At 42.9% G+C, this 24,262-nt stretch overlaps 1 protein-coding gene across 1 annotated transcript in view; it reads left to right on the top strand.

Annotated features, from left to right (window-relative positions):
- The window catches only part of dcc (DCC netrin 1 receptor), a 241,892-nt gene that overhangs the window by 137,142 nt on the left and 80,488 nt on the right, over window positions 1-24,262 (top strand). Inside the window, exons 9-12 of the mRNA XM_065965456.1 lie at window positions 5,780-5,934; window positions 7,120-7,268; window positions 7,393-7,531; window positions 11,122-11,171. Of these exons, the coding sequence (XP_065821528.1) occupies window positions 5,780-5,934; window positions 7,120-7,268; window positions 7,393-7,531; window positions 11,122-11,171 (493 nt within the window). The remainder of the gene's footprint in view (window positions 1-5,779; window positions 5,935-7,119; window positions 7,269-7,392; window positions 7,532-11,121; window positions 11,172-24,262) is intronic.

The raw sequence follows: 24,262 nt of genomic DNA, 5'->3' as shown, positions 1-24,262 counted from the left end.
TCCTCGCTCTCAGACGGATAGCTCTCCGTAATGTGTTCGCCATGTTTGTTATGTTGCATCCTCATTGTGGATTCTAAACCAAGATTCAAGATTTATTCATGCTTGTTTCTTATTCATGAGAGCACCCGAGGTAGGTCTTCTTTTTGGCTTTTTTTGGCCACAGTCAAGACTGTAAACACATGGACATTAAATGTACCCGACACCTTCCTACAGGTTTATTGGATCAGATGTGGCCCTGAGATCAGGCTGGATCAGCCATGGTGCAGACTTCAGAGAGTTAGATAAACATTTTTTATACACAGTCGTCCATGTTGAAAGGCTCATAGAGAACACATTCGATGAGTGATGATTTCTAATCAACAATTGTACATGAGGGTAAAAAATAAACAACCTTTTGTTAGGACTTAAAGTATGATTCATTCACATGTTCTGAAACACAAAAAAACCTTGTGGACACACAAACAATCCAAACACAATGTTGTGAAAATCACCATGGTAACAGGGTTGTTAAGATCACCTTGTGCGACTCTGAGGAACACTGATTGTTATTTTGTCTTCTTTCATTTGGATAGATACTTACAAAAGACACCGTGGTGTGTTATAGAGGACATGAAACTAGAGAATGAGGCCATGAAGTCATTTGGAGAATATTTACTGAGGGAATAAATCAACAGAGAGGAGGCGTATTTTCGGTTTTCACACATGCATTTATGAAAATGTTAAGACTGACCTCACCCTGAAATGTTCCTAATCTTTTCACACATGTACCTCACAGTGTGATTTTTTACCTGCAGGATAGAAGCAGAGTCTGAAATTATTATAGAAGATTGAAATACATGCTACGTGTAATGGGTCATATTCAGCGTAAAAACAAATGAGCAGAAACAGCTAACTAAAGCTAGCTGGATGCATGATATTAAAGTCATCATCCCCTCCCCCCTTCACACCTCAGGTCACTCTGACAGAATTGTTTACTAGAGGGCAAGCTGGAAATAAATGGGTGAAAAATTCAGCTGTTTGCGTTCACACATGCAGCTCAACCCGAAAAATTTTCACGACTTTTGTGCATGTGTGAAACAGCTACAGACTTTAATATTAACCAACCAGTGGAGTCGCCCCCTGTTGTACATTTAAAGGAATACGGGTCTAACAGGCTAATGCTTGTTAGTGACACTTTAAACTAAGAGGCTACATTCACTCCCTCTTAAAAACTCTGAGTGCTGTTTCAAAACGGGATATTTATGTTCCTGTGACGTTTTGCCTTCAACGTAAAAGTCAAAGAGGTGTAATGGGGGGGACAAAGTGATCCCCACCCCCCCCCCGCCTCCCTCTGTTCTGCCTTTAGAGGAAGTTTCATAGGCGTGACAGAGGCGAGACGTATCAGCTGAGCCAGCGGGGGAGCGCAGCGCTGTGTGTGCACAAGGAGCTCCCGCTGTGCCATGCTTCCACAACGCCGAAATACCATGTGATTTAGAATAAGAATATTACGCCATCGCATAATCAATATTATTGAACAAAGACGTGATGACGTCTGAGCATAGTTAAGGTGCTGTTGCAGCAAAGCGGTGTGAAAAGAGCTACAGACAGTTTGAGATCTGGAGCGATTTGTTGAAAGAACAAACATCTGACAGACGACCTTTTTCATCCATAAAGCCACACATGTGGCCCTGCTGATAAGGTGTATGAACCCCCCACTGTAGACTTAAATGTGTGTAAATCACACTCGACTTACAGTATAAGTGGACAAAGGACTGATGGCGTCGAGTTGTAAAGTAAGAATATGTCAAAGAAAACACTCCTTCCCTTTGATCCCAGCTCTGTGGCTCACAGCAGCTCTGAACGTCGTTATAAAAAGCTCTGGGTGACATGTTGGCGAGTCCCCCGCTGATGCTAAATGCTAACCTCTGACAGTCGGGGCCCTGGCTGAAGGCTTTCACATCCAGGCTTTTAAGCTTTGTTTCCTTTGGGAGCCGCCGGCCCTGCAGTGTTTCAGAGCTCTGAACAGTTTACTGGACAGAGCAGCCGCTGAAGTTTCATCATGAAGCGATCCAGCAGAGAGATTGTGTCAGTCCTAATCACTTACAGAAGATACACAGGCCAAGGTTTTTGTCAGTTCTAATGACTCGAAGAAAAATACACAGACAGGTTTTTGCAGCTCTAATAACTTTTCGAAAACGAGACGGGAGGGAGGGAGGGAGGGAGACAGTGAACGATTACAGGAGAGAGGGAGATGGCAGGAAGGGCGAGTGGGGATAAAATTTAGTGTCAGTTGTAATGACTTCCATGAAATGTATTGACCATAAAAAAAGATAGACCAAAAAAAGTAGCAAAGCAGAAAGAATTAGATGAACAAAGGAGGGTTTTTTGTTCACTCTCTACTTAAGAGGATTGGAGCAGACTCTCTACACCTCAGAGCGAGGCATGTCATACTTTGTGTCTTAGTCTTCTCTGATTATGTTCGGGGACTCAGATGTGATTATGTTGCCTGTCAGTCGTACTGAAGGTGTTAGAGAACAGTTTGTATGCAAAATGAAAATATCTCATTCAACTTAAAATTGTGTGTTTTTTACATATCACTGAATGAAACAGAACACATGGATGGTTGAGTTTACATTGGACTCCAGGTCAAAGTGTTAGTCCACATGTGCTGCATATTTAGCCTGCAGCCTGTGATAAATATAGTTTAACAACATGATAAAAACTGAATCAGCTGTCCGGCTTCCGTCTCAGATATTTATGACTGAGCCTCCTGAGCCTTAAATTCTTTATCAGTAATTGTATTTCTACTGTCTGCAACAGGAACACATATTTGTAGGTTTGTAGTCGCCCCCGATTCAAGTCTCAATGTTCCCTGATGGGTTAGTAGGTTGATATACCAGAGAGAAATCCTCTTGATTCAGGACAGGTGCGTAACATATGTTGGGAGCACCAGGACTTTTTCTGATGGCCTGAGGGTCCATTTGTCCTGCCCATGTAGCAACCGCCTCCCTGGACATGTAGCATGCTCCATGTACGGAGGCTGTAGTCCCCCTTACAGCGGCCGAGGGTTTGAATCCAACCTCTGCTCTTTGCTGCATGTCACTCCCCGCTCTCTCCTCCCAACACTTCCTGTCTCTCTTCAGCTGTCCAATAGAATAAAGACAAAAAAATGTGTTGCTTGTCCCCCTGTTGCTTCTCAACTGACATTGTCAACGTTATTATCGGCAGGTGAAATGGACGGTCACCAGAAAAGAAAAGATAGAGCAAAGAGAGAGAGAGTATAGCTGCCAATTTACGCCCCAGTCCGTCAGCGCCGTGCACTATGGCGTGCACTATGGCGCTGTCAATGCTCCTGTTTCCACAGCAAGCGCCGTGATCCGTCCAAGTCTATTTAAGAAGGAGCCCGCTGCGAGCACGCGTCAAGCTGAACATCATAGATCAACCCGGACTGGAAGTCAGACAAGGAAACGCACTGAGCATCCGGTCAATTACAAAATAAAACCCAATATATGGACTCCCAGTCATACTTTCTATCACTTTATCAACATCAGGTCACACCAGGCACCAAAGGAACACTTAATCCTCGTCAGGAAGACAAAGCAACGTGATGTTTGCACATGTTTCTCTTTATTCCCACGACTTGATAAGGAAAGTTCATGTCCAACAGTTTTGACAGAGAAAAACATTTGTAAAGAAGGAGACAGAAAAAGAAAGCAGTAAAAAGGATGGGACACAACAGTAGTGATAACGAGCAGAGATAGATGTGTCTATGTTATTCTTCTCTGAGCGGCTGAGTGACCGCAGACTGTGGCCTCTGAAGGTTAAAGACGAGCCACACTGTGTGACACAAACAGACCTGCTGCTTAACTTGACATCCAGCTCGGACTCTCTGCCTTTTTTACTCAGCGGCTCCGAGAGAAATATGGATCCATGAACCCAGAGTACTCGCTCACCTTTTGTGTTTCCTTTAACCTCTGTGTCTCTCTGTTGCTGCTGCTGCCGAGGACGATGAAGATAGTGGAGGATTATTTGTTCTGTCAGTTTGTCTCACACATGTGAAAGAGAAAAATAACCTTCATAAGTAACATGAATGGAATGAAATGTGCAATGGGCATCAAAGAGCTGCAGGTGTTTGTTTTTTTTATCTATAAATAAAAAGAGATGACTCCGAAATACTTCAGGAATAAATACAACAGATGAATGTTTGGCCGAATAAAAATTAATTGTTTACCATAACACAAAACAGGAAAGCATTACACACATCTATTTCAGGACACTGCTAGCAAACTCTTTATTTATTTGCCTGATGAAGGTCGCTCCTTGAATTAAAAAGTTTCCAATAAATGAGGCGACACTTATTATCCACAACCACCTGACGACACATCCTTCATATCAGAGGTGTTTTCTAAGCTGCAAGATCTCCGGTCTCAGCCCGCACCTCCACCCCAGCAACCACCTGTAGGCTCTGACTGAGAGGTTTTAAGATATCATCACGACCGTTTGTATACGCCATCTCGTTATCTCGGTCACTACCCTCACAGCTCATGATAAAAAGGTGAGGGTTTGAACGTAGATTGACCGATAAATCAAGAGCTTTGCCTTCAGACTCAGCTCCCTCTTCACCTGGACGGTCCGGTGCATGCGCTCGTAATACTGCTGACACTGCACCAATCCGCCTTTAAATCTTGCTGACCATTTCACTCTCGCTCCTGAACTAGACCCTGAAATACTTGGACTCCGGAGTCCTTCACTTGAGGTAGAGACTCAATCCCCACCTAGAGGGAGCAATCCACTGTTTGGCCTCAGACTTGGAGGTGCTGACCTTCATCTCACCCGATTCACACTTTCTCAAAAAACTCAAAAATAAGGCTTCAAAATTCAGGAGTTAAACTTTTTAAAAAGTTATTTGTTTTTTGGCCTTTCAGCCTGTATTAGATACAACAGCTGAAGAGAGACAGGAAATGTTGGGAGGAGAGAGAGTGGGAGAGGACATGCAGCTAAAGGCAAAGGGCAAAGGTCAGATTCAAACCCACAGCCGCTGCATGAGGACTATCTCCTCTGTACATGGGAGCTGCATGGCATAACCACTATGCTAACGGCGCTCCCTGTCTTAATCTTTAAATCCATGTCAGCATAAATAGTTTCTGTCGTTCCAGAATTTTCTTTACTTTATGCAATAATTTGTCATTACATCCTGTCGTCTGAGTGGATCAAGAGCCAGTTTGTATCTGTGAATCAAAGTTTTGTCTGAGTTTGAATCAGGGCAACAATCTGCTGGGAATTTGTGCAGCAAAAAAAAGAAATCTTCATCCCAGAAAAGAGGTTTGAAACTCCTTCCAACAAGACTTGTACCCTGTCAGCTTTCTTTATCGGGAAGTGAGCAAGAAAAGGAAGAGTTGAAGCTGCGGAGGAAACATTGCTCGTAGTCCGTGCAGCTGTCTCGTCTGTGATTTAGTGATGAGTCGGGGACTGAGAGGCTGCAGAGGTGCCGTAATCTGAGGATTAGCTGCAGTAACCGAGGGATTACACAGATTACATCTGATTAGAACCAAGATAATCTGTACAGTCGTAAAATCTAACTGTGCGCTCTTTTTAATGCAGTTTTCTGTCACATCCTAATCTGTTAATAATAAATTAAATAATGTGTATTTCGGTATAAATAGTGAAGCAAATCAGATTGTACAAGTGAGACCAAAATGCAGCATCCAACACAGAACAACTTTTAATCAAAAATGTTTCAACATGTTTTATATTCATGATGAAGGTGTTTCAGTGTAGACGTTGTGTTTTCCCATGGCAGGGAGCGGTCAGTGAACGTGTCGGAGCCCGAGTCTCTCGAGCTGACCGTGTCCAACCTGAAGCCTGAGGAGAGCTACAGCTTCAGAGTCATCGCCTACAACGACGTGGGGCCGGGAGAAAGCTCCACCCCCCTGAGGATCACCACCAAACCAGACCGTAAGACACACACACACACACACACACACACACACACACACACACACACACACACACACACACACACACACACACACACACACACACACACACACACACACACACACACACACACACACACACACACATGCTCACACACACACAAATGCTAACACACACACTTACGCTCATACACACACATGCTCTCACATTTCTTTTTCCTTACGGCTAAATGAATTCCATTTAAAATGTGTGATAATGTACAGTTAACTCTTCTCATTTTTCTTTATAAAGTTTTCAGTCTTTTATTCCTCTGACATCACACTCAGTTATTGAAGTTTAAGTGTTGTCATAATGTCTTACAACTGTGTCAAATTTTTAAAAGCTTGATTCTTTACAACGTATCTGTAACAGAGCAAATGTATATTGCTACTCCAGAGGGATTTTTGCCCATTATTTAAAGTTACAGCAACATAGTCGCTGACCTCAAAGCTGCCATAGAAACACTAGTGAATGTTAGCTTTTAAACATTTCTGAACTAAGGTGAGTCGAAGCTTGGAATACGGTATATAGCTATTGTTGCTGACATACCTGTAGCATGTATGGGTTGTCAAATATGTTGTAGCTGTTTGTCAGGAGGCTTAAGTCCCGCCCCAGCTCCAGCTCTATGCCTGTTTGAATATGGCAGCCTCCATTGTCGGGCTTCAAGTCTCTACTTCAGAAACCAATGATGACGTCACTGAGGCTAATCCATGTCGGCTCACTGTTTCAGACTTTTCAGATTTTTTTCACAAAAGTGCAGTAAGTAAGTCTTGCATTTAGGCGCTGCAGAAGCACAGCACACTCAGACATGCACACACACGCACAGCGCTGCCCCCCCCCCCCCCCACACACACACACACACAGCACAGAGCGGGGAACTCTCCATACCCCCATTACGCCTCAGCAACATTCAGACTGAAGGTGAAACGTCACAGAGGCCTCATCACGGCTTGAAATGACAGTCTGGATCGAGCTTATGCCTCAAACACAGCAGCACGCCATTTTAACAGCAGCTTGTTTTTAGAAAAATGGCTGCTGTTTGAAAATGATGAATAACATATGATGGGTAAGGCTGAGTCGCTAAAGGAGCATTAGAGGTAACAACAGTGAGACGTGGAGTAGTAGCAGAAACAGCAGTGTGTGTGTGTGTGTGTGTGTCTACAGTCCAGGTCCCCAGCAGGGTGGAGTCTTTCCAGGCCGAGGCTCTGTCGCCTACCTCCGTCCAGGTGAGCTGGGAGCCTCCAGCCCAGCCTAACGGCCCCGTCCTGGGCTACAGACTGCTGTGGACCGAGAGCCCGTCTGGAAAGGAACAGGTCAGAACCTTTAAGTCTTCCAGTGACATCATGTCATAAAGGAAAACACGTTATTCCTGTCTGCTTGTGTTTAAAGTCGTGGGATATTAATTAACTGTCCTCGCCTCTCTGTGTCTGCATTCAGAGTGTGGAGGTCTCCGGACTCAACTACAAGATGGACGGACTCAACAAGTTCACAGAGTACACGGTTCGAGTTCTGGCGATCAACCGCTACGGACCAGGCACCGCCTCAGAGATCGTCAGCATCACCACCCAATCAGACGGTGAGTTCAACCCTCTGCAAGCGTCTGATTTAGATGCAACGTGCTAATTTATTCATCAGGGCGGCAGAATGAATCATTATCGGGGTTTTAGCACTTGCAATAAACACATTTCAAAAATCTGAATTTAACACAATGAATAAAAAAATGTAGAGTCAATGTGAGCAAGAAAAGCTTTGTCACTCAGCATGTGTACATTACACCTGTTGTGTGGATGTCTATGTGTTTTACTCCATTTTTAGACAGACATATGAAGCTTGCTGTCAGATTTATTTTTGGATTTTCTTTTGGATTGAGGAGAAAATTGCTGTAAACATATGAACTGTGTAAAACAAGATAAACAGCAGATAGAAGTAGAAAGTGTCATAGATGTCTGGCTTCCATGTAGTGTAACAGCCACTTACTCATCGACCTGTATGATAACAGTGAGCAACAACACTGACCCGCTCTCAGCTGTCGCACATTACTGAGCACGAGTTATGAAACTGTTCAGGCGGTCAGCTGGAAGGCAGAGAAGGGGTTAATCCTCCATCTTAGCTGTAAAAATGAAAACATTCTCACTAACTATGATCTGTTTTTGTACAACCCGAGTACTTCTAAAGAAATCGATGTGTTTTTAAGTTGTTTTATTTCAGAGCAATAATACCTAAATGAGAATTAGCGTCTTTAGTTCTTGGATGTCGGTGAGGCTCGTCTTTCCCAACATATCGACTCCGCACAGTTCAAAGTCAAACGTGTTATATTGAGGACATTACAAATCAATAAGAGAAACTAATAAGAAACTAATGAAGAGGCTGCTGATGTTTCAAACACTGAAGATTTAGCAGACAGTGTGTGTGTGTGTGTGTGTGTGTGTGTGTGTGTGTGTGTGTGTGTGTGTGTGTGTGTGTGTGTGTGTGTGTGTGTGTGTGTGTGTGTGTGTGTGTGTGTGTGTGTGTGTGTGTGGGGAGGGGTGGTGTCTGCAGTGTTCAGTAACTGGTCTAAACTGGTCCCAGTTTGAAGCCCGGCAGCCGGTCCGCTGAGACCAGAGAAAATGTTGGACCAGGTGCAGCCTATAACCTGACACTGTGTGTGTGTGTGTGTGTGTGTGTGTGTGTGTGTGTGTGTGTGTGTGTGTGTGTGTGTGTGTGTGTGTGTGTGTGTGTGTGTGTGTGTGTGTGTGAGAGAGTGTGTTAGGGAGTATAGAACTAAAAGCAGAGCAGCAGACACACACTTCATCCCTCTTTCTCTCTCCTGCTGTCAGTCGTTTCATTAGGGGACTCGGGGGTCTTTAATTAAGCTCCGAGATGAGGAAAGAGCTGCTTCATTTTAGCCTCTTAGCCTGACGCACTAATGAGTGCACACACACACACACAGACCCGAGGAGAGACAGTGTTAAGTTGGTCATGGTGGGAAGAACACTGCAGTGAACAGGATTGTTCATTAATTAGATATTGACTTTGACAGTTTTTTGAACATTTAAAGTCTGAATCACATTTTGCAGCTAAACGTGACGTCGGCTAACCGCAGTCCAGCTGCTAAAGAGGCGGACTGTATCACATTCCCTCATTCAAACCTTTATTTATTCACACCGAGGTTTGCATCATTTCCAATTCTCTTACAAGCGCAGTAAAACAACAAACACTCAGAATCAGCTGAGATCATCAGAATCAACAAATTGGCTAGAAATGAAAGAGAGGGAAGAACTCTGATCTTTAGAGTTTGCTGGAGGAAGGAAGCGCTGCAGAGGCTGTTGATGCTCCCGTTTTGTGTACATTTGGACCACAGACCGGCCCTTTAATTCCTCCTCTGAATGGAGCCTGAGCTCAGACTTCAACATGGAGCTGCTGCCTCGTGCTCTGGCAGGTTTTTATTGCTGTGAATAAAACTTCCAGAGAGAGAGAGAGAGAGAGAGAGAGAGAGAGAGAATGGAGGCATCTGTCCAGCTGCAATCACAACACAAATAAACACCAATGATCTGAAATAACACGCACACAGATGCAGCGTGGCTGTATTGTGAACGTCCCGCCTGCTTCTCGATGATAACAATGACTTGTGGGCTAATTGAATCCACAATAAAACTCCCACACACACACACACACACACACACACACATACACACACACACACACATACACACACACGTACATGCAGACAGTGAGCAGCTGAATCAATAGATAAGCTGCTGACAGTTAATCGGGCGTCTGGTTGGACAGATGCAGAGTTCATTCAAATCAAAACACTTTGATTCTCAATTTTGAACGTCACACTGCCTCTGATTCACGGCGCAGAACCGCACGTCTGCTGCTGCTTCTTCATCATCATCCTGTTCCTCCTCTTCTTCGTCCACTGCTTCTTTGTCTTTGACATCATCTTTTACATCTTATCTTCCTTGATTTCATGCTCCAATTTTGTTTGTTTTTTAAGGTTGGTTTGCTTTGTTTTATCCCCTGATTTCCCTTTATCGCTTTCATTATTTATCTCCTTTCCTTTGTGAATCTTTTGCCCTGAGCACGGCACACGTCTTTATTTTCCTTATACAAGTACAACAGGATACAAATAATATTGAAGCAAAGTAAGAGCACCAAATTATTTGTATGTTTTGTTACGATCAAGCCAGAGGTCATTAATTTGAGCACCTGGTTTTGTAATGAATTTGCAAATGACTGAGCAGGGGTGTGTACAGAGGAGGGGCAGATCTAACTGGTGGGGGCAGATAGCATAAAGCTGTGGTTCTCAACTGGTGGGTCGGGACCCAAAAGTGGGTTGTGAAGCCGTTTTCAGTGGGTCACAAAGGTGTGCCCGGAAGATAAATTGTGTCAAATTGTCTTAGAGGTGCTATATAAATAAGTCTGTTTCGTTCAGTTTCTTTGTCCCATCACGCTTTGTACCGTCTAAGGTCCAAACTGAACAATATATTTTTTTATCTAAGTAATCAGATTGTTTGAAAAAATATTCTGAAATGTTGGGTTGCAATTTTTCAAGAAGGAGTTGGTGGTGGGTCCTGAGGCCCGACCAGTTGAGAACCAAGTGGCCTAGAGGTTAGGTCGGCCCCCATGTGTGGGGCATACTCATAAGTCCTCTAAGCGGACGGCCCGGGTTCAAGTCCAACCTGTGGCTCCTTTCCCGCGTATCATTACCCACCTAACCCTCTCTCCTGTGTTTCGGACTCTATCCACTGTCTCGTCCACTTTGTCAGAGGCTGCTGGACTTGTTAAATGTTAAATATTTGCATTTTTAAAAACAGGATTACAAACACAGTCATGAATAATTCAAACCAGCACAGATAGAATTCATAGATAATCTAAATCCTAAAAGTCTCTGCAATCCTTTATAGATTTTATTATTGGAACAATTTCCAGGTGTTGTGCTACTTTTTAGAGTAAAGAAATGATACACAGAAAAATATCATCTGTATGATACTTAAATGTAAGTAGTTAAATGAATAGTGGAGATAGAAAGGGTTAATAAATGTTTTTGTGATGTATATGTGCGTACACTCTTCAGGCCACCCCCGCAAATGTTGGTGCCCCAGTTGGGTCACCCCAGTCAAAAATAAAGTCTGGCCACACCCCTAAACCTATTAACTCTTTTTCTTGTGTTTGTCTTTGCAGTACCCAGCGCTCCTCCTCAGAACATCACCTTAGAGGTCGTCCTGTCCAGGGTGAGTTTAAACTTTGATTCCTTCTTTTTATGTCTCCTCCTGTTTGGATCCACGGCAACAAAAGCAACACACACCAACAACAGATTGCTTCATCCTGGAGTAGTGACACTTTCTCTGCATGAAAGTGGCATAAATAAGGAACATTTCATGGCAAAGTGACCTTTAACTTAATATCTGAGCTTCTCTTTGTGACTTCTCAACAAGTCAACATTAATCACAAGTTTCTCCGTCGTTGAAATGACTGATGGCTTTAATTTGTGGCACACATGTGAGCTGTAACACTGCAGTCAGTCAACTGTTGCTCTCTCGTGATCTGGCCTCATTTGTCTGATTGATTGCTTCCATAAATGTGAACATAATCATGCAGTATAAAATAATTCATTTTCCTGCACATATTCCCAAACCATTCACTCTGTTGATGGTCCAAACTGCTCAGGTGATTTATAAAATAAAACACTGGAGATGACCTGAAAACACATTTTAATGGTTAAAAACAATCTGTCATCTGAAAAGAAATGACCTCGATGTCCATAACATGGGACACGTTTTAGTTTTCCCCGAGTTTCTCACAACTAGCTAAGAGCAGAGTTTGCGTGACCTCGGATTATAGCCTAACAGCCAATCACATCCCATCAGCATGACTCGTCCTCCTAGGTCAAGTCAAACGTGTTTACATAACGTGTAATATGACAGGGACGGACTTAATGTGCCTCAGAATAAAAAGAGGAAAATAGAAATAGGCAGGATCAAGCATGACAAAGATGCATGTGACGAGGAGAGATAGCATGAAAAAACAGGCACTTTAGCATAAAAACACACACGATATGGAACTACAGTTGTATGGATTAGGCATCAGGAGATGACCTTAAAGAGACACTGTGAAGAGCCAAGATGGTGGACCAATCAACAGAATCAATCTCTATATGGACGTTTATATTACTCTATATTATACGTTCATATAATTGGACGTTGTCATAGCATTAATGAACGAGTGGAAAAGAGTTTGAAGCTGCTTCATTATATGCACTGAGTTCACTCAGGTTACTCAAAGGTCACAGAATATAAACATTATCACCCTATCTCACTCGTTGATGGTGAATCTCCCGGAATTCGTTCTGGGTACAGATTGAAGTCGGGTAAAGTGATGTTGGACTTAACGGTCAAAAATAAAACATTGAGAAAAAAGGAGACATAAGATGCTACTTAGACCTCCCTAACTTGTGTCAGATTATCACGATTTTGAGTTGGATTGAAAACAACAATGTCCAACTTTTCCACCTTAAAAAAGTCGTTTCAAAGTCGATCTAAAAATGCATTAACTTTAAACAAAGAGAAAAGTGTCTATTCCATTTCCAGAGACCGCCTCGGATGCCTGTTTTCAGCACGGTGTAACTTTGACAGCGGGTCACAGTTCTCTTGCGAGCAGTCTGTACGGCTTTATGACACAAGTTCACACAGCAGCCTTTAGCTAAAAAAGAGCCAGTTAGCATGTCTCTGTTCTGTTTGATACAACGGATAAGGCTAAGTGGAGAAAGAGGACGTCGATGGATGAAGAACATAAAAAGAGAGAGTGACCGAGCGAAACTAGAGTAAATATTGGACAGGCCCATACGACAGGCTGCTATTTCAACACACTGTTTTAACGACCCTCAGAGGGCGCCAAAGTGCACCAAACCAAAATCCTAAAAAATGTTGCTTTAATATCAAAGTCTTCTATTGATAGCTGTTTTTTATATGCATGGTAACACACATATCTACTTGTTTATTATACTCCTGTCCTATGTTTATTTACCCGGGTACTTCTTGTGAATTACTGCAGAAGATAAATGGAGTTCACACATATTTTTTATATATCTCTGCATATAAATATACACTTAAAGCCAATCCCATCACAGCAGCTCATTTGTTTCTCTGCTCTAAAGCAGCAGACTGTTAAATGAACTGAAGGAGGAACAAAGCTGGTTCGTTTTTTCTCAGAACCAACAGAGCTGCTCTCTAAATATTCATTCCCATCATTGTTCTACTGCATTCAGGTCGTATGAGGGGAACAGTTAAACATTCACAGCCATAGCAGCGACGTGGCCTTTTTACATAAAACAAGCGCTCCCTCAAATAATCCTGCTGACACCGCAGAATTGATTTTGATGATCCCGGGGAAAATGGGGGCGAGCTGCTGTTCTGCAAATGATCTCGCTGTCTTAACTCTGATGTTGTGTGTGTAGACCTTCTAATAAGTGCGGACGAAACCAAAGGAAATCAATGATTGTTTGATTCTGTTTTGTTCAGAAGATAAATATACATGACATGATGTGCCATGCAGAGGCAGAACTAAAGACCGCAGAAGTAATCCTGCAGCTGTTTTTTTTACATCCAACAAGCAGCTGTGCGTGTTAAATGTAAAGAATCAAACATCCTCACTTTAATGTGCATCCTTATCCTCCGTCCCATATGACAGCTCTGCCAGCTATGAGAAGTTGTTTACCTCGATGATGTGTCGAATCTGTGCCAGTTCGTTCAGACTAAGCACAGCGTGTCGACTGATCCACTGACCAAATATTTCCATATTTTCTAGTGTAGATCCATTTTTATGGGAGATTAGAGCCTCTCACTCTGTGACAAATCCTCCCTCTGCTTTGCCGTTATAGTGCTTCTAATGTGAAGCAGCGGGAGACACTGGATTTCCATCCGCAGTAACTTAACACAGATACAACTTAAAGCCGTCAGTAAATAATAAAAAAGCTGCTAAGTCTGTCCAGCACAGAGGTCCATCTCGCATGGATACAAGGACTGCATGTATTTGCTCAATATGAAAAAGAATCAGCCGATCAAATATTATCTTTTTGAGACGTCTGAGGGCAAACTTTCTGGAAAATTGCTTTGAGCTGGTCTGAGCTGCTTAAAAAAGGTGGAGACCCCATGAAGGGGATTGTAATCTTTATATTCCTCCCACTCTCTCAGAGACTTTCTGCTCAGGTGTTTAAAGACTTTACTTATTCTTTTAGAGTTGAACTATTCTGCTGATCCTCAATTTAAAACTCACATAAAGTGTTACAATGCTGGATGCCCATTAACTAAACGAAGGCAAAATTTCAGATCATGAGGAAAACGCATGTTGGAGTAATCCCAGGACAAGTCTGCAGAGGGAGCTAAAAGGCTTGTTCTGCAAGTCACACGATCGTTCCCAGATATGAAACTAAGGAACTGTTTAGTCTCTCTTCTCCCAGCACTGGGGAGCAGCTCTCTCCTGGCAGCCCTGCAGTGTTCTGACCCCAGGAAGGCCTCCAGAGAGCTGGCCAATCAGAAGAAAGTGGGCACATGGGGCGGATTGGCCTTAAAGAGACAGCATCTGAAAATAACCATTTCAGGCAGACGCTGAAATTAGGGTTTATGCTGACAACAGTATCCGATAAATTAGACGTTTTTTGAGCTTTACATCATGCAAAGTCACTCTTTAGGTTTCACTGACAACACTGATGTACTGATTTGTAAATTAGTGGCTGTATGTAGGAAGTTGGCATAGGCATAGAGGTGTTCCCCGTTGGTTCGTGTACTGTCATAGAGATGGAAATCCCACAAACAACAATCCTGACTACCATGAAGGGGTTATCCTAACTAAAACAATATATGAGAAACACTGGAGAAGCTAACAAACCAGTTGTGGTAAGCACAGACAAAGATACCTGCTAAAGAATGTGCTAAAATGTAGGTGAAATAATACGTTTTCACTCACTGCAAAGGGACAAAGACTTCTTGGATGGTCTGTTAGTACAATAAACCACAAAGCAAGACACGTTACATGTCTGAGTCACCAACAAAATTTGTTTTCTGAACTACCTGTCATTAAAAAGAGGCCACGCTCCTAATTATACATCATTGTAAGCTTCCATATAAGCTGAACAGATGAGTTCTATACCAATTCACGTTTAGCTGTCATGAATAGAGAAATGTGCTAAAGATGTCCAGGCTGTTAACATGTTTATATCCTCTGTTTAGTCACCAGTTTTCAGAAGAGGCTCTATAGGGGATTGACTCACTTTAAGAGGCTGCCTCAAGTGGCCACTGGAGGAACTGCAGTTTTTCACACTGGCTTCATTTTTTACTCTGAAAGTTACTACAGGCCTTTACACCCATCAGTGTTTGTATGTGTTTGTAAAGCTTAAATTTATAAAGAACCGGCCCTGAGTTATACCTCGAAATGGAAATGCTATAATTCTGTTTTCACAGAAAAAGTTGAAGATTGTTAAACTGTCCTCTTTGAAAGTAGATTCACAGCTCTCCTCCAGACGGTCGAAGCCTAAGTGATGTGACCTGATTTTTCAGACACTTTTGAAACATTTTCTTTTTTCCCTTTTACTCAGAAAGCTATCACAGCAGAGAAAAAATGATGAATGTGTCCAGATTTGATGTGAATGGCTCATAATTTATGTCCATAAAGAGAAGGTTCAGGCTGTCTGTGGAGAGCTGACCTCATTTAGTTTCTGTCCGCTTATTTTCCTGCATGTGATTGATATTTCTCTCTCAGGTCAGGGCTGATCGATCGCTGATGTCAGAGCTGCTTGACACTTTAAAGCCTCATGATACTACATTTAATAACAGAGGGATTCAAGTCTCAACCAAAGTGAATTTCCTGTTAAAAGCTGAATACCAAACATACTATAGGAGCATGTGGTTTTAATTTTAAACCCCTGAGAGGTGTTTTCTCTAGCCCTGCTGGCTCCACATCTTGAACTCTGATCCCCTTCAGATCAGGACAAAAGGGAAAAGAATGTTTCATAAAGGACAAAGAAAGAGAGAGACAAAGTTCAGATACTTGCCTGCATTCTTTGTGTGCGATTTGAGACTATGCACGGCTCAAATACACACACACTTGAAAAATTGCTTTCACTCTCTCTCTCACACACACACACTCACGGCCAACTTCCACCAGATGCTTGTTCGGTCCGTCTACGCTCCGTTATGGCAGCATAGCTGAGAGGTTTTCACTTTATTCAATGTGTGTGCTTCCACTGGGTCCGCTGCGCTCCCTCTCAGCTCTGGCAGTCCGGTGCCCTCCGCAGCAGATACGCAGGGCTTCTATTTTTCCCGAGCCCAATGCATCAACTTAGCACAGAAAAGAAAAAGCAGGACGGGAAGTTTTAACAGTTGAGAAAAATGACCGTTTGTGTGTTTGTTTATATGTTTATAAGGTTTATATAGAGTTTTATACCACATACATTGTATTATCTCGCTCTGTCGAGAGTGAATCTGTTGAATTCCTTTGTCTCTGCACTCCAGTTGACGGCTGTGCTCCGTCCGCAGGGTGGTGTGTGTTGACGTACGAGGGTGCACGGAGCCGAAACAACGGACATCCGATGCACACGTTTCTGGTGGAAGTTCGGGGTCAATATCACCGATAACCACAAGTCTACTAGCAGCTAAATCATGACAAACAATCTGCAGATATTTCCTGCCGACGTTTCTTTCATGATCGGAGGGGGAGGACAGATTAAACAGATGTGCCTGCTGTTGCCACGGTGATTTCCTTGTCCGTCAGGCCTCAGTGTGCACTGCACAACTGACTATGCTCGATAGGTCTGAAGCTCTGCCGGACTTCAGTATCAGTCATATGACTCAAAAATCTGGTCTAATTTCCCCTGAAATCGTACAGTGTGCGCCCGACTTTAATGGCGGTATTACAGTCTTCCTACCTTCTACACAAAACACAGAGGACGAGTAATGGTGGAAAATTCAAGGCTCATGCTGGTTAAGCGGCTCTAGTTAGCAATGGTGGGTGGGTGAAATGAAGCAGTACTCGTACAGCAGTCGTTCTGGTGAAGGTAAACATGATCATCTTGCCTGATTATGTTAAAAATCAAACTACAAGGCCAAACTTTGTGATTTATTTCAAAAGTAAAACATCCGAACTCTGAACCAGTCTGAATTACTCCAACATCGTGTTCACTGCTTAATTGCTCCACACACAGTCGAGCCGTGCGTTCGTGCATGCGTAGGTGGGTCCAGCCTCAGTCAGGTTCCCTGCAGCTTGTTGCAGAGGGAGAAAATGTGAATAATTTTGCTCTTGACAAGTTTCTGCCGTCAAACCAACTTTTCTGACAAATCTGACATTCACCTAACTTCCTCCAGTCTACAGTGTTTCTACGTGTGTGTGTGTGTGTGGGCCGTTCAATGCTTGGTTGAACACACAGTCAGAGTTTACAGTATGTCAGTCTGCTTTTTCTTACCCAGAATCCTCCAGAGAGCCCTTTCTGGGTCGCCCTGTGTGTGTGGCTGTGTGAGCCGGGTTCAGGAGTGATTCCAGGAACATCCTATCGGCTCCATCGCAGTCTAAGAATAGTTTTTTGGAAGAGTTCCTGTTGGAGCCATTAAACCTGGCGGCGCAGTTTGTGCAGGAGTCAGATGTGTTTCTCTGGAGGACCTGGAGACTCATTTAAGCATTAATTAAACGCACAGGCAGTGAGGGGGTCCAACTGAGCTCGCTGTGAAGTGTTCATTTGACTTCTGGGGGAATAAAACGAGTCCATAATGAAAACTCTTCGTTATGAGAGCCTGTCCGAGAGTCTTTTTTAGTCATAATTCATCCTGCTTCCCCTACATAAATGAGTCCTACTCTCATATGGATGTACTTTCCCTCTTACACACATTCATTTCCTCTGAAGTGTTCATTTTTCCTCTCAGGTTTGTGTAGTTTTTTCTTTTTTTAAATGTGAGCATTTCATTTTTTTCCGATAATCCTGAATGACCATATTGAGCACTTCACAGCAGGGGACATCTGTTCTCTACACCTGGTATCTATCCTAAAGAGCAGCCAGTGACAAAAATACCCCTCAGTACGAGGATTATGAGACTGACAGAGATCCAGATAAGGTGTGAATCCTCCACACAGCCTCCCACGGTGAGAGAAGCTGTTTTCTGTTTGTTCCCCGCATCGAGGCGTCTTTTAAATGTGTAGGGAAATAAACAGGATGACCCATATTGCCAATATCACTGTGGAGAAATGCTATTTCACTTCATGGTAGCCGAAATCTATCTGACTCTAACGAAACTGATCATCAACAACCATCAGCTCCCAAAGAGTAGACGACAGCTCAGGTTAGCATCCAATCACTTGCTATCTGCGAATCGTTTGATGGTGTGTTGATATAAAGAAAGAAACCTGAGAGTGACATCATGCGTGTGGAAGTGGCTTTCATGTGATTGGGATTTCTAGCACACTAGATTTGTAGTCAACAGCTAAAAATGTGCTCTTCATTTACATCACTACGGCCGCGTCCCAATTCAGAGGCTGCTTTCTTTGGAGGATGCATTTGGTTTTCAGCAGCAGATACTTTATCATCAGGCTCCTGGCTTCCTGGTCAGTGGACCCTCCCTGGTCCAATCAGAGCTAAGCTGCCCTCCGCTCTGTCTAATTCAGAAATGTGCTCCTGCCGAGGTGGGCGGAGCTTCAGGTGAAGTCTGAGTGATGTTTGATTAAGAAGAAGAAGGTTTGGTTCTGTGAACAAACACAGTGATGATTATTTTAGTGTTTTTGTTTCTTGAGAGTGTAATTATCCTGTTACCACGGTGACTCCACACAAAACACATCCTAGGGAAATTTGAGATGATTAAGAGTAATTATCTGCTGTGCAGTGACATCATCACAGGTGTGAGACAGAGACAGAGAACAGCTGGCGTCTGTAAGAATTTGAAGGAATGACTGGAGGCTTTCACAAAGTACGAGCAGGTCTCTGACTGATGGTTCACTTCATTCATGATTGAAACTAAAAAATAGCTAAACAAGTGTGTGCGATGTTTAAGGAAAATTAATGAGTGTAGTAATTAATCTAAAGAAAAGTGACTGGAGGGTTTTTAGCTTTCAGAAATATTCATTTACACTAACAATAATTACAGTTCAGACTGAGTGAAAGTTTCCATTTTCAAACCTTCTCTATCGCACAACAGGTTGAGGCCAGCAGCTTTCATGGGTTAAAGCTTTTCTCAGACAAACTTGGCCAATAGGGGGTGCGGGTAGCGTAGCGGCTAATGCGCGTGCTCCATATATGGAGGCTGTAGTCCTGTAGGCTAGAACCTGTGGCTTGTTTTCTGATTTCTGACTCTATCCATGGTCCTATCTCTAAAATAAAGGCACAAAAGCCCAAACATAAATCTAAAAACAAAAAAAAAGGATAATACAGGAAAAAGATCCCCACAGGAAGTTGTTTTCTGTCAGGGATTTAAAACAAAATGTTTTAAAGTCTATGACACATTCATGTCACAATTCTTGATGTTTCTACTCTCAGTTAAAGTAAACAAGAACAAGCTTCTGATCTTGGCACAAACAAAGAGAACTAGCTAACTGCCACAAATAACATGACGAAACTTGTTAGTGACTAAAAGATTAGACATCATAAAAAGGCCCAAAACACTTTCACTGCAGAAAACAGTTTTTTAAAATCATGTTTTTTAAAATCGTATTTCTACTAATCTAATCGTCATATTCCGCTTTTCTAACAAACATATTGACTCATATTCAGTTTTCATCTTGAGCTGGACTCTTCAGTAAAGACATGAGAGTGGTGTCAGCACTGCTGTGATTCCTACTCTAGTTTAGATTTTGGAGAAACATACCTGGATACTATTTTAAATAATACTCCAGAAAACTGAACATATTCTTTGTGCACAGAAACCACCCGTTCAAACACACCTATATGAATACTTTTAATTAATTAGTTTTAAACCTAACAGCTGTTTATGTTTGGAAGACACTACACACACACACTCACACACACACACACACACACACACTCACTTCATGGTGCAGCATGGTGTTGCATGTTGTAATGCAGAGCAAATAGAGACAGTCTGCCCTCAGTGTGATTGCTCCTTTTACCCAGAGGACACACATACACATACACACACACACACACACACACACACACACAAACATACACACACACTCAGTCGATGTGGTTCCAGCTCTCACCCAGAGGACATGAACAAACAATCACAGATTGAATTCGGGGAGTGTTTACTCACCTGGCCCCATTTGAGTGTGTGCGCATGTGTGTGAGTGTGTGTGTGTGTGTTTGTGTGTGTGAGTGTGTGTGTGTGTGTGTGTTTTTGTGTGTGTGTGTGTGTGTGTGTGTGTGTGTGTGTGTGTGTGTGTGTGTATGTGTGGAGGTCACAGGGTGGATGAGGTGCTCTGTATGCAGCTCAGCGTGCAGAAACAGAAACAGAGGAGAAGCCACTGAATTAATCCCAGGTTCGGTTTAAAGTTTTGTTATTTTTTTCTTTAAAGCTTTTTTCGTCCATCGATCGGACAAACTGCTCGACGCTACAAAGATTTAGAGAACAGCTGGAAATACAATAATACTGACTGTACTAATGAAATGCACCAGTGCTGCTGCCGGCCCTGCATCAGCAACAAAGAAGTTTGTAAATGACTCGTTCTGTATGCAGAGCAGGAACAAAGCCCAGAGGTCTGTGGAAAAAAAGGGTCAAATCAAGAAATGAGCATTAGTCTGAGGAACGGATTTTTACAGTTAACAACAACAATGAACAAAGTCACTTAACATAAGTTAAGTTAGACTTAACATATGTTCTTAGGTAATACTGGGAGACATGCTGTCGCCATTCAATTCAGGAATAAAAACGAAAAATGTATGTTAGTCTACAAGTGAAAAGAGAGGCCCTTTTTGAGTGAGAGATCCATGTGTATGACATTCATGTGTATTAAGCCCTGAGATAACGAGCACCGCCCACTCTGGAGGGGAAACCAATCCATTGCTCTCCAGTCACTTTATGTTTAATGGAGATATTTATTTGTCAATTTTGTCTTTTAGCAAACCATAAGAAAATGCATTGAAGTTGTTTTGTGTTTGAAAGCACAAACAACAACACAGTGAAGAAGCCTGAATTAAGTTTTTTTTTAATAGGACATCTGAACCGATTTCAGCCCTGCTCAGAACAGGCTGTTTCTGTGTATGTACCTTTAAATGTAAATGAGCTGTGTTTGACCACGCCCCCTCTCTAGAAGGGCTTGGGTGTCTCGGTCTTTCTCACTCCATGCTCTATTGTTTACAGTGAGAAGGCAGACTCAGAGGGCAGAACAAACACCTAGCTGTGGGAGTGTCACCCACCTGGGGGAGGGGTTACTGCCCTTTGTGATGTCATGAAGGGAAAATCTCCAAACAGCCTGTTTGAGCACACATTTTCTGAAAAGTGGAGCAGGCAAAAGACGGAGAGGATGGACTTTTCTCATTATTGGGGGATTTGTAGACAGACTAAAGACACATACTAGAGTTAGACATTTGACCCTTTACATTTTTTGTGTGAACGTCTTTTATATTTGAAGCATTTGTTCAAAACTCTCTGAATCTGGCATCAGCTGGTTCTGCATTGTGTTCTTATAATGAGCCCCATCATGTCCTGTTAATGAAGCCATGAGAAACAGCAACGACGTTGTTATATGTACAAGTGTAACTATTAAAAGCACTGTTGCTCCTACTCTAGCGGGGCCTTTTATTATTAGTTAATTTGCCAGCAGCCTTGTCTTTGTTTATAAGCTCATTATGTTTCCCACAGTCGCCCATGCTTCTGAAGATAATCACCCTCATTTTGGTCATTATTAGCACTTATTATAATCTGTGTGATCTCCATCAGCTTTTCACATACACACCCCCTGCATCTTCCCTTTGTCCTCTGGGAGAATATTAAAAATGGCCGAGTCTCCGTGTCTCCGTTTGAAGGCTGTGAATGAGGCCGCGGCTCCGCTTGCCCTGCGCGCTTTCCAATTTCAGCTACATGTGAATACAAAGCAGCTGCAGGAGGGATTTCTGCTCCCCACACTTTCTGCTCCACTCAGACTTTAAATTTAAAAGAAAAGGGGAGAAATGATTCGGTGTTACAGTCGAGCCTGAGGCCACTTCACCTCTGATTTACATGGAGGAAGAAAGTACGACTGAAACAGGCTTAATTGATCCACAGAGCCCGTTTAGTTATATGAACGCTGTGAAGGGGATTTGACTCTACTAACCAATGAAGAAAGCAGGGGGAGGTTCAGCTCTTTCGTTAGCAGCAGGTGGAAGGTGGAGGGTGGACTTCAACCAATAGTTTACATCTCATCTTTAGTCTAACACATCTGAAAAAACTGACAGAAGAACAAATTTGAAGAGTGTAAATTAATGGAATAAAAAACAAACTATTTATTTTATCTTAAGGCAATTTGATGTTGTGGGTAGCGGAGTTCTTTTCCCCGAGATCATGAAAAAAATCGTGTTTTTACTTAAACGAGGTTGAAACATGTGTCTTCTAGGAGCATATACCAACGTGTCACACAGGCAGCTCACAGTCAGTGTTCTTTGGATTGTCAGGAAGTTATCACTAATAATCAAATCTGCTGTGGAGAAAATGAACAGGACTTTTACTAGAGTGTTAGCATTAGTTCTAGCAGAGAGTAGCAATAGAAGATAATATCATGTTGTATACTGTAAAATAATCATAGACTGTATCAAACATGGGTGTAGTCTTACCCCCAATTCACACACACTGCACAGTGCGCGCCGCGGTCCATCAGCGTTGCGCACTACGGTGTAGTTCGTTGCCACTATTGTTGCCATTATTGTGTTTCCACAGTTAGCGTTGCAGTCCACCTCCTGAGCGCTCCACCAGTGCCACTACGCTCAGCTCCGTTTCAAAAATGCTGCGAGTCTATTTTCGACGGAGTACGCTGCAGGCGTGTGTCAAACTGGACAGAATAGAACAATCCGGACAGGAAGTCAGACGAGGAAACGCACAGAGCATCCAGTCAATTGCAAAATAAAACACAATATACAGACACCGAATGAATAAAAAAATCATGCTCAGAAAGACAAAGCAACATGTTGTTTGTACGTTGTTCCCTGTATTCCCGCGTGATCTTGTAGTTCACATGTGATGTGTGTACAGCCGCTCTTGGCTGTGCTCACGTTCCAGAAACAGATCCAGTGGGGCAGGAGCAACTGAGCAAAACCGTGGAGCTGACAGACAGAATATGTGGGGTAACGTCACCCATACATAGACTTTTTCAAACCCAACAAATGCATCTGACATATTGGAAATGCTAGCTCAACCTAACTGAGGCAGACCTTTAGCCTCCTGGTAAACAGCTACAACACATCAATCTATCGGTCAGCCTGTAAGTATGCATTAGTCTTAGGCTTACTCAAATCAAAACAGGTGATTTATAAAATATTCAACCCCTCCCTACATCTGTACAAAGAAAGAACTAAGCTATTGATACCACTTAAGTATTTTCATCAAGGCTGTGAATATGTTTATTCCTGCTATAAAACAGGCATTCAGGGACCCAATGGGATTTGCAGCCAGAGAAACTGCAGTCTATTGTACTTCTGCATTGGCTTCATTCTTCTACAGCGGTTGCCATTTGATGGTAATGTACTTTTCCTCGGTCTAGGGAGGTTTAAAGTAGTCTTTGGAGTAGAGGAGGTGTAGCTGTGTTGACCTGATATTAATAGCAGCCTGTTGGGATTGTTGTAGTACTTATAGTTGAGGTGGAGTGTGTTGGCGGTATTGTCCTCCTTCATGGAGGATGGTTCCCCGCCTTGTCCCTCTGTGGGAGTTGCTCCAGCATGAATTTAACTTCTGTATTGTTTCCATGGAGACCTCACATCCAACTGTGTGCTGTCAAAGTGGCTAATTAGTTAATGAAGCGCGCGGTGACGCCTGACCAGAGACGAAGACAGCGAGAGAGAGAGAGAGAGAGAGAGAGAGAGAGAGAGAGAGAGAGAGAGAGAGAGCGAGAGAGAGTGAGTATGGTGGAATTTGGCCGACACACACATTTATTCAATTTGGCCCTGTCTCCCTCTCTCTCTTCACCCTTCCCTCCCTCCCACCCCCCACCCCCCTCTCAGTAATCAGTTCTGCTGTAATCAATTAGCAGGATGAGGAGCAGCAGAGGGAACAGGTGCAGCTAAATGTTAATGAATTCCTCTGTGGCCGTCGTCACAGTAACACTGGCTGAATATTTAAACTGCTTGTTGGCCCGATGACTTACACAGCAGCTGACGGTGGCGTACACACACCATCACTCTGACTCTGTGTGTGTGTGTGTGTGT

This window comes from Labrus bergylta, chromosome 17 (genome assembly GCF_963930695.1).
Source record: "Labrus bergylta chromosome 17, fLabBer1.1, whole genome shotgun sequence".
In the NCBI taxonomy this organism is placed as follows: Eukaryota; Metazoa; Chordata; class Actinopteri; order Labriformes; family Labridae; genus Labrus; species Labrus bergylta.
Note: the sequence above shows the minus strand (reverse complement) of the source record. Positions and strands in the feature narration are given on the sequence as shown.